Consider the following 10,290-nt stretch of genomic DNA (forward strand, 5'->3'; position numbering starts at 1 on the left):
TAGAAATCCTTTCTATCTAACTACTTTTTAACTACTTGACTACCTGCCTGCAACGCGTATTCTCTGATGAGAGTCGCTCGATCCTCCAATGTATATACATACCACGCTCATCAACCATTCGTTTGTACAACGTTGAATCGCATTAGCGTCAGCGAGGTTAAAAATGAGAGGAGTATATGATATACACATATGACCGTACAAATACATTTCCTGGATGTATGTATGAAGTACGGTTAGCCCCTGGAGGCTTTAACTGGCCTTACGCAACAGTCATCGCTACTTGGAGCAATGGCTCCTGAAGGGAGAACCAGATCTCCCGGCATGGACAGTGAAAGCCGACGAATGCCGATCGCGATCTCGCTACTCATGATCTGCATTGTCGGTGAACCAGTCGGATCGACGAAACGAATACGTCATGGTCATGCCTCTGATCGATGGCTAATTGAGTTCTTTCGATCCTCTATCTGGCAAATAGCTGACTATAAAAAATCGAATATCTAAGAGAAAGAAAAGCAAATGTAAAATAGAAACTATGAATGACGAAGCGTTTGATAAAACTTTTGTAGAAAATAATTTCCTACCATATTATGCAATTTATTTTTCGACGAAGCAATTTTTTTAACGAGTTCTGCATTCCATTTTCTGGTATCAGATCTTTGTAGTCATATGTACCGATTAATTAGTACGTAAATGCTATAACAAACACAACAACGTGTCACGATACTTCTCGTGGTCGCTGTAGATCGCTAACGTAGAAGATATTTTGAAAGGATTTTCCAAAATGTCGGATACGAAGCACGAACTTTCACAAATTTTCGATAGCGAGATAGACTCGGCAGAAATGTAAATCGGCCGACGGGGTCGCGAGAAGTGCGTTTCATCGAGCACATCGTAAATTACGTAAAGAGAAAGGTTGCAATCAGGTGAATTAAGTGAAATTGTCTGCCAGCCTGAGGAACCATTACGCGTCGTTCATTGTATTCAAACAAGATCAATTTTCAGCGATTCGAAGCAACAGCTGTAATTGTTTCTTATTCGATGCTCCTTTCTATATAATCAACGCCTAGAGAAACTCGGTAGAAGACTTTTAATATCTGCTAATTCCATAGTTTCTTGCTCTTTACGACACGAGAGTAGGCAAATTTCTAGATAAAAGTATTACCCGAATGAAATTATTTACAACAACTAAACGAAAATATCGCGACCAATCCGTTCCCTTCTGCCAATCAACGAAATGCAGAATAACGCGCGTGCTACGTTTTCTTCCATCGCTTATATCGTGAATTCCTTCTTACAGTTATTAACTCGCGGTTATTGATCTTTCTGTTAGAACAAGCCGTAACAAAGTTGTCGGCACTATAAATTTCCGGAGCGTAATATCCGTTTACATAAGGAGAAAGGTATAATTATCGTGGGAGGTGTATGCAAAGGCTACTCATTTACGTAAGTGTATCACGGGTTTATTGTTCCTAAGTGTAAAAAATTAAGCGTTACAGACGTGATCGCTGAGTAACTGGCACCTTGTCTTTATTCAGTTCTTGTTTTTGTAGTAGTCTTCGCTGTAACAAGAAGAGACAACAGAGATGAGAATTTCGTTGCGTCTAAAATTGACAAAATTATGTCACCTCCCCAAAAAAAACACCATATACTACCTACGCTACTATATTAATTTTCAAATTTGTTTTCACTGTCCTGTCGCTCGTTGCTATCGCGATATCGTTTCTTACTTTCGCGATCTTTCGTTACGCGACGCGCCTTCGAAGATCGATAACAAAGTAACATCCGGTCAAAGTTTCTCGTCAAGATCTTTACGAAACCTTACCATCCAGGCACGCTCTCCGGATCCATACACTTGAAGCTGTCCTCGCTGTAAACGGTACCAGGCTCGCATTGTCCCTTCTGCGGCACCACGCCATTTTTGCAAATGTAGAACTTGGCACAATCCTCCGGATGAGGATAGGTAGGATGGGGTAGAATCCTGCCGAGTGGTCCGGGCACATCGCCATCGGGACAAACGAATCCATCGTCGAGAACGTCTCTCTTCACGTTCTCGCACAATCTACTGGCATCTGCTGGCCAGACACAGCTAGACATTTTGTCTTCGTAGATCAGACCAGGCGGACAGGGCATTATTTGCGCCACGCCATCGATGCAATTCACGAAACGATCGCAAGCGGTTGGATCCTCGTGTTTGAAGTAGCCATTAGCTCGTGGACATCCTTTGCTCGGCTGTGGTTCCTCTGAATAATTAAGCATCGAAAGCTGATTAAAATAGAGTTACCAGGCTAAAGTAAAAGGCTACATTAAAGTTTTAATATTATTGATTATATATAACGTATAAATGATATTAATTAACATAAGGTTATACGCGAAGCGAGAAAGAAATGTCCTTTCACTGGGATCCCACTCGATGCAGGGGAATTGGAAATATTAGCATACGAGTTAAGATTTCTATTCGAGCGGTAAAAGAACGCTTGCGGGAGGAAAAAAAAAAGAAAGACAAAGGCCAAGGAGGATTAAAAGCACGTCTGAAGACGAATTTAGCCAAGGATTTACGGAGAAACCGGTTCGTCCTAATTTATCGCGTCTTTCGCAACTTCGCCACGCATTCTAATCGTCGTGTCGTTCTTTTAGCGCGCGTTCGAATTCGCGCATTCGAAATCGAGCTGCGTTCATCGGAAAAAAACCTGATTTGCATTTTTAGATCGGACGGTTGGATGTTCGATATGGGACATCGATACAAATTTCTGCCGCATCGACGATTCGAATCACGTTCCTGTTCGGAATTTCATGAAAATAGAAGATAGTGTGACCGGAATATTCTGGTGCGCGCAATCAAACATGTAACTTTCACCTTTGGTTTCTCATAAATTCGCTTCTCGAAGTTCTCGGTATCGTGCGATCTTTACGCGATTGCACCTCGCCGATCGATTCGCTCGCTCGTGGATCAGATTTAGCTTACAATCGTGATACTACTTTTAAATCGATTCTTACTTCGTCACGATGTCTATCGTAAATCATTCAAAGGATGTTTCAATAGCTTTTGTGCGTGAAAATTCCTTGAAAGAAAGAAGATCGTTTATACGTAAAACTCGCAAGAACTACATAGTTCGTCGTCTGAAAATACATGCGCTTTAAAATCCGTTTGAGATTAAAAATAAGAGAGTTCTCTGTACTCGTTTTTCATTATGATATCTCTGAAATGCTGAAACATTTAAATTTATATTTCTCTAATCGAAACAGTAGTCAGATCGTTAATGTCGAATAACAAACATAAATCTCGATCTTACGATTCGAATATTTTGCGATAGACGCGCACTAAGATCGTATATCTTCCTACATGAAATAAAACTAACACCTCCTCTCGTTTACATCGTTTTTACTTTATCTTCGATCTAAGCCACATCTGTCACCGATAGCTTGTATCGTCGTACGTTTTACAAGCTCGTATCGTTTCCCGATACGTAAACGTAGAACCGAACCTAATAGCTAGTGCCATCGAGCATAGATAATGTCTCGTTCGTTGATACGAACGATTAAGGAAAGTATAACTTACGAAGGAGAGTCCTGTCTCCGCAAGGCACGTTAGCTGGAATATCACAGAGTTCCTTCTTAGGGTTGTCGTCTCTGAAGACGAGACCGTCTTTGCACAGCTTCTCCTCCGCCTTGCCGTCTATGCAAACGTAATAAAGATCGCACTGTTCCAGATCCGAGAAGAAACCCTTCGGCTCGGGACACCGAAACTGTGCTCTGCTCAAGGTCACCACACTGACCAACAAAACGAAAAACACTCGAAGAAACATGGTCCTTTTTTAATTTTCTATTTTCTCTCTTCTTCCTCCGCCTCTAAGCCCTTAATTAAAGCACAATGGCCCAAAACACGCTACTCCTCCGTTTCTCCTCCTCTTCTTCTTCTTCTTCTTCTTCTTCTTCCTTCTCTTCCGATCCGTCGACAGCACGTAGCAACGTGGGTATGACGTGAACGCAGACCTGAAACTGGTCCTGATTCGCCTGCCACACCACCTCTGCATCCTTGCTTGCATTTCACAACCCCCACCCCCCTTTCGCCGAAACTTCTTTCTCGCTTGCTCGCTCTGCTATCGCCGCTTTTCTTCCACGGGACTGTCGATACTGTCTCACCGCCTAAACCTTCGCTGCGCCCGTTTCGCTTTCTGTTTCCCGCGTTTCTTCTTATTTCTCCATCGGCTACGGACGCGTATCACCGACACAATATCCCTGCCACTTCCGGGTAACGCGCAATCTCACCCTACTCCTCTCTGTGCGGGTACGCGAATAGGCGATCTGGTCACAGCTTATCATCGATCAACACAACGATTCGATCGCGTTGCTTCTGGCTCGAGATAATTTACTGGCAGAACAAAGGGGCAGATTGATCGGCGCAGGCTGTCTTATCGCTACGGCAACTGCAGGAAGGAAATGTCCGTGGCGCGGAAGTAATTCGTTTACTTAACGAGAAGTAGAATTCGTTTTGTTGCACCTAGATCGTGGACTTTTTGCGCGTTTGTGGAAGGTTCGATGAGGCGAAGATTTGCAGAGTGCGCGTACTATGAAAATACACGTAACGCGAGCAGAGTAGAGCGCGCGTTATAGCAATTAAGCAGCAGGCGGTACATGTGTTCGTGTAGGTTTCGTTTTTTCCGAATTACGCTCGTAATTACGCCTATCGTACGTTGTTGTCGATTGATCGTCGAATTCCATAGAAAGTTAATAACATCCGAGGTTGGTATTAATCTGTGCCGTAACATTCCGTGCTCTGACAATTTTTCCCTCGTAAGTTTTCTCGATGGTTGAGTTGAAAGCCACTGAAACAGAGAATTGGAAATATCGGATGTTGGGCGTTGACAGTGCTAAATTTAGATCTAATAGATCGCTGAGAATCGCTGCAAGTACGGATCTTGATAGACGTTAATCTAAAGTTGACGATGCAAATTTGTCTAATGTTAACGGGAAAACGAGAGATACGCGTAAACTCGAAGAATAGAGAAGATCGACGACTCGATGATGACCAACGTCACAAGCAGAGTAAATATCGATATAACGTTCGTTTCGTTTCGTCTCGACTTTCAACGCTATTCGTTCGTTGCCATCTTTTTCAACGCGTTCGCAAGTGAAGCAATAAACGAAGAACGACCGTGTTATTTTATCGATCGAGAACAGTTCGTACGATTTCACGCGCGTTTGTGAAATTATAATTGCGCAACGCTTTGAAAGGGTCCGTGAATGTTAATATCGTTACTTCTGCGCACACGTTCTCTTCCGGATGCTTTGAATACGCGTGGCGCCCGATATTCTCGCTCTGTCTATACTCTTTGTCAACACGAGCCACGTTTCCTTAATTTCCTCTTTTACAAATCTTTAAACGTTTCACTGACACCCGGCAACAGGACTTCTCACGACATTTTACGTTTTCACGACATCCTTGTATGTTTCGCTGATAAGATAAGAGGATCGATGATTTTTTGCGCAAACGACTCGATACGCGGGCTTTTACGATGAAAAAATCACGCGTCGAAACGTTAGGTCGCGTACGTGCGAGTGAAACGTAGTCGCGATTGTGAAACGCGAAGAGAAGATCGCGAACCTTCAGCGATTTGAATAAAAATACAATTTCGCTTTCTTCTTTCGTCAAACGATCGTTTTTTTAAACGATATCCTGTGGCCAATGACCGCGAAAGCAGAACAATTTAGATTCGCGCTGTACAGTCAAACGTATCACGTCGCCTCGTGATTCGTTATTCGTTCGTGATTTATTACAAATACGAAAGCGCGAAAATGATAAGAACATTTAGATAAATATTACGAACGAAGGAAACATGGACTATTTTATAATACCTTTATAACAAGATATTACGTTAGTTACGATTGTTAACAGGAAAAAGTTTTGATAGAGCGTGATATCGAAATACTTGGAAAAGCTATAAAAATTTTATTTGAACAGTGAGATTAGTAATCAAAATATCACGCAACATAGAAAGATGAATAAAAGTATAATTAATACTAGCAAGTAACGTAAAGATTAAAGCTGAAATATATGTTCTTTCTTCGAAACGTTTGAATCGATTGCGCGTGATGCAATCATTGACTAAAACGTCCGTGATGCAACGCACTTGCATTTACACGCCATCTTGTAGCTGGTATTTCAGTTTCGTCGATATTACAGTTTCTCGATTGGTTACATTGTTTACATCGTGTTCCAAAGCACCGACGCATGCAAGTATTCTTTATGATCTATTAAAAAAGCAGAAATAAATATCGTAAATATATAATGGAAGTTCTTGAATTAAAAGACATAAAAGCTGTACCTGATATTATTCATCCTTATCCAAATAGAGTAAAATGCGAAGCAACTCCGCTAGTAATTGATAATGGTAAGTTAAATACATTATTTGATTATGTCATATAAATATATAATTACAAGTACAGATGTAATATAAATAATATAAAGCGAAAAATGGAATAAAAAATTGTGAATAATTTCTAGGATCGTACAATTGTAGGGTTGGTTGGGCTACTGAAAAAGAATGCCAACTAATATTTAAAAATCTTATTGCAAAACCACGCAAGGAACGTGGAAAAAAGGACGGTGAACCTCAGGTTGGAAATGACATAGCTAATATCGAAGCTGTTCGATTTCAATTAAAAACACAGTTTGATCGAAACGTGGTAACGCATTTTGAAGCACAGGAACAAATATTTGATTATACTTTTACTCATATGGGAATAGATACAGAGGGTTCGGTAAATCATCCTATTATTTTAACAGAAGCGTTTCTGAATCCTAATTATTCCAGAAACTGTAAGTATATAAGCGTGCAAACAAATTTGAGGTTACTTTAAGATTTATGTCAAAGGTAACGGCTGTATTTGTTTTAGTGATGGCTGAACTTTTATTCGAATGTTACAACGTACCTGCGATAGCATATGGAGTGGATTGCTTATTTTCTTATCAGCATAATAATTGTCCACCGGATGGTTTAATAATCAGTATTGGATATCATACTACGCACATAATACCTATATTAGATGGTAAGGCAGATCCTGTAAACTCAAGAAGGATCAATGTTGGTGGATATCACATTACGTCCTACATGCACAGGTTGCTTCAACTTAAATATCCAGTACATGTAAATGCAATTACACCTAGTCGAGCAGAGGTATATGGATGATTTATCGCTTACACCTGCTATGACGATTCAAATAATGTATAATTCCATTTTCTCTATATAGGAATTAATACATGAACATTCGATGATAGCTTTAAGTTATCAAGATGAAATTTCTAAATGGGCGGATCCAGATTATTACGATACAAATGTATTGAGGGTTCAATTACCCTATGTTGCTCCTGCGAATACTCCTGGTCTAACAGTCGAGCAACAGAAAGAAAGGAAACGCGAATTAGCTAGAAGATTAATGGAAATCAATGCCAGGAAAAGAGAAGAGAGAGTTAGTAATTTTTTATAAATCTATTTCCAGAAATTTACTTAGATACGAACGATTGAAACGTAATCGTTATTTGTAGTTAGCAGAAGACGAAGAACAACTAAATCAATTATTAGCCGTTCAAGATTTATTAGAAGAAGGTGAAACGGATGAATTTGATCAAGCGTTAAAAACTTATTCTCTCGCAAATGAGGCAGATCTGATAAAAATGATTAATAATCTGCAAGCAAAAGTAGAAAGAACCAGACAAAAGATAGTAGCGGCTAACTCGCAAGAGGAGAATATCGCGATGGAAGAACAAAAACCAAAAATAAAATCGAGTTTGCAACCTAAAGATCAACAAGATTTTGACGAATGGATTGCTGGTGTTCGAAAGAAAAGGTAACCAATGATTTCTTCGTTGTTTTTATAACGATGTTACAATGTTAATATATTTTTCTTTATACTATAGGCAAGAAATATTAGAAAGACGACTGGCAAAAAGACAACGTAGACAAGATATGGCGAAACGTAGAACAGCTGCTGCACAGGAAAGAATGCGCATAATAAGCCAATTGGCGAGAAAAGAAAAACGCGATGATGATTTTGGTATGAGAGACGAAGATTGGGATGTTTATAAAGTTATAAATAGGGTTTGTATAAATTTTAATTTATTGTCATTTCGCACTGAAGAAATCTATAACGTTGAAGTTGTAATGTATTTCTAATTTGTCTTTCACAGGAAGGTGGAGATTCAGACTCGGAGGTAGAACAAGAAAAGCTTATGGAATTGGAAGATGTACTACGACATCACGATCCAGAATTCGATGGTGCTGGATCTAACGTTCCTATGATTCCTGGAGAAACTCATCAATTACACGTAGGGGTAGAACGCTTGAGAGCTCCGGAAATATTATTTCAACCATCTATGATTGGTTCAATGGAAGCTGGCATCGCGGAGACAATCGATTTCGTTTTGAAGCTTTATCCGCCCGAACAGCAGTCGCGACTCGTGGGAAATATATTTCTCACCGGTGGGCCGACAAGATTTCCTGGCTTACTCGAAAGATTGAATCGTGAACTTCGTGAAATACGGCCATTTGGATCGAGTTTTCGAATAAATATTGCAAAAAATACCAGTCTAGATGCATGGTATGGCGCCAGGGATTTTGGCTTAAATGGAAACCTTCCTGAATTCTTAGTGAGTAAGAAGGAATACGAGGAAAGAGGTGGTGAATATTTTAAAGAACACTTGAGCAGTAATACTTACACCCGTTCTCCTGATCCTTTACCTACGATACAGACTCCTGTGACGTCGGAACAGGTTATCGTAGAGGATGCTGTCGTCGACGTTGAAATGGAGTAAAAGTACAATAAAACTAAAGTGAATAGAAAATACAGATGATATTTTTTTATGGATATCTACTTTATTACACAAGTGTTTCCGTTTGTTCATTCAATCACGAACAAACTACATTGTAGTCTGTTTGCTGATCACAATGTACAGTTCCCAATCATCGCCATTTTACCATTCAAAGATAATTATGCGAGTACATTCTGGTTTTCTTTTTTTATTCATCGAGAATAATCGACATCCGCTTGTTTATCGGCGCTTGTCGAATAAGCTAAAAAACTGAGAAAGTGATTCCTCACCCCAGCAAGAAGATTTACTACAGCGACCTCGAAAAATCTCTTCTACGTTTCTGTCCATGGCTTAAGTTAACATCACAATACAGTTAATATAATGTATACATATACATATATATATATATACATATACATATATATATATTGAAAAAATATTACGAAGCCCTACAGGCGATTATATTACAGCTAATTATAAGTGATTCTTGCGTGTTTCACCTAATAAAGGAACATACCGTATGGAAACTCGTTCGTTTCGAACCTTTTCACACGTCACCAACATACATAAGAAAAAAAGAAACAATTGGATTAGTTTTCTCTTTATCTTAAACAAAAAGAAGAAAAAAAAACGAGAAGAAAAAATAATCATAATCACAAGCGCACAGCGTTTGTTACGTGTATTTGTTTAAAGCACTCAATGACACTTGTTGCATTTTTACTTTTACGTGCTCTGTAACTACACTTTTCTCTCTTATCACATGCAGTTATAGGTAAAATTAGATAAAATTACAAACATTACGACGTATTATATAACAAGTACGGATCAAGAAAAAGTCGATTCTTGAGTAATCCTTTGCTCGAACTTTCATCGAAGAAACGCAACAGATTCGTGAATTACGTTATCTTTCATAGCAAATTACTGCGAAAATTTCGTGTTAGAACGCATAACAATACATATTGCACTACGTAGCGTGAAGCTCATTACAAAATTAAGATTTACAAAAGTCCGACTAATACAGACGATAATACTTAAATTCTACGCAACATTGTATCGAGCCATCTCTTTGTTGTTTCTTTCTCATTCTCTCGAGTTACAAATAATTTACAATATTGTATCGTAATGAGCTTGGCTCTAGGCACAAGGGCCTACCCAAACAAAAGTTAAATCACGACACGTACAGACATAGTTCGATCCTTCGAGACTATGCGTAGCCGATTGATGCTCTAGGTTTCGTGTAATACAGCGGATACTTAATTTAAATAATATCCCTTTTTAACTATCACAGGCTGAGGTCGCTGCAGTTTCAACAAATAATTAATAACAACATCAACATTAAGTAGTTGCACTTTGACCCGATTTGAAATTGTTTTATCAGCGCAATCGCTTCGCTACTAATTAATCGAAAGATAGAAAAAAAGGAAAAGTACGCGGAGGACGTCTATTTCTTATATTTTGTTCCACTGTTCTTCGTTTCCTAAGCT

General features: G+C 39.2%; 2 protein-coding genes across 5 annotated transcripts; one reads left to right on the top strand and one right to left on the bottom strand.

The window, feature by feature from the left end:
* Window positions 1-1,444: 1,444 nt before the first annotated feature.
* Window positions 1,445-7,064, bottom strand: LOC122577930 (protein obstructor-E-like). Of its 3 annotated transcripts, XM_043749646.1 has the most exons (5): window positions 6,324-6,408; window positions 6,129-6,249; window positions 3,557-4,823; window positions 1,823-2,240; window positions 1,445-1,559 (listed from the first exon to the last, which is right to left on the bottom strand). In XM_043749646.1, the coding sequence occupies exons 3-5, from the start codon at window positions 3,801-3,803 to the stop codon at window positions 1,532-1,534; spliced, it is 693 nt and encodes a 230-aa protein (XP_043605581.1). In that variant the 5' UTR covers window positions 3,804-4,823; window positions 6,129-6,249; window positions 6,324-6,408; the 3' UTR covers window positions 1,445-1,531. The 3 variants fall into 3 exon arrangements, with proteins under 3 accessions (XP_043605581.1, XP_043605583.1, XP_043605582.1); XM_043749648.1 differs by lacking the exons at window positions 6,129-6,249; window positions 6,324-6,408 and adding an exon at window positions 6,931-7,064; XM_043749647.1 differs by lacking the exons at window positions 6,129-6,249; window positions 6,324-6,408 and adding an exon at window positions 5,258-5,901.
* On the top strand, window positions 6,140-9,453 carry LOC122577929 (actin-related protein 5). 2 transcript variants are annotated; one of them, XM_043749644.1, is made up of 7 exons: window positions 6,140-6,389; window positions 6,503-6,817; window positions 6,895-7,175; window positions 7,249-7,467; window positions 7,544-7,845; window positions 7,916-8,096; window positions 8,186-9,453. In XM_043749644.1, exons 1-7 carry the CDS (start codon window positions 6,287-6,289, stop codon window positions 8,807-8,809), a joined length of 2,025 nt encoding a protein of 674 aa, XP_043605579.1. In that variant the 5' UTR covers window positions 6,140-6,286; the 3' UTR covers window positions 8,810-9,453. The 2 variants fall into 2 exon arrangements, with proteins under 2 accessions (XP_043605579.1, XP_043605580.1); XM_043749645.1 differs by having other exon boundaries at window positions 6,251-6,389; window positions 6,519-6,817.
* Window positions 9,454-10,290: the final 837 nt, after the last annotated feature.

Source organism: Bombus pyrosoma, linkage group LG3 (assembly GCF_014825855.1).
Source record: "Bombus pyrosoma isolate SC7728 linkage group LG3, ASM1482585v1, whole genome shotgun sequence".
NCBI lineage: Eukaryota > Metazoa > Arthropoda > Insecta > Hymenoptera > Apidae > Bombus > Bombus pyrosoma.

Excerpts from the sequence above, each read along its gene's own strand:
- LOC122577930 (XM_043749648.1), bottom strand. The coding sequence starts at position 3,803 with ATGTTTCTTCGAGTGTTTTTCGTTTTGTTGGTCAGTGTGGTGACCTTG. Across the intron at positions 2,241-3,556 it reads CGGAGACAGGACTCTCCTTC|AGGAACCACAGCCGAGCAAA; the intron begins GTAAGTTATACT and ends TTAATTATTCAG. Across the intron at positions 1,560-1,822 it reads CCGGAGAGCGTGCCTGGATG|CGAAGACTACTACAAAAACA; the intron begins GTAAGGTTTCGT and ends TTCTTGTTACAG.
- LOC122577929 (XM_043749644.1), top strand. The coding sequence starts at position 6,287 with ATGGAAGTTCTTGAATTAAAAGACATAAAAGCTGTACCTGATATTATT. Across the intron at positions 7,176-7,248 it reads TTACACCTAGTCGAGCAGAG|GAATTAATACATGAACATTC; the intron begins GTATATGGATGA and ends TTCTCTATATAG. Across the intron at positions 7,468-7,543 it reads CCAGGAAAAGAGAAGAGAGA|TTAGCAGAAGACGAAGAACA; the intron begins GTTAGTAATTTT and ends CGTTATTTGTAG.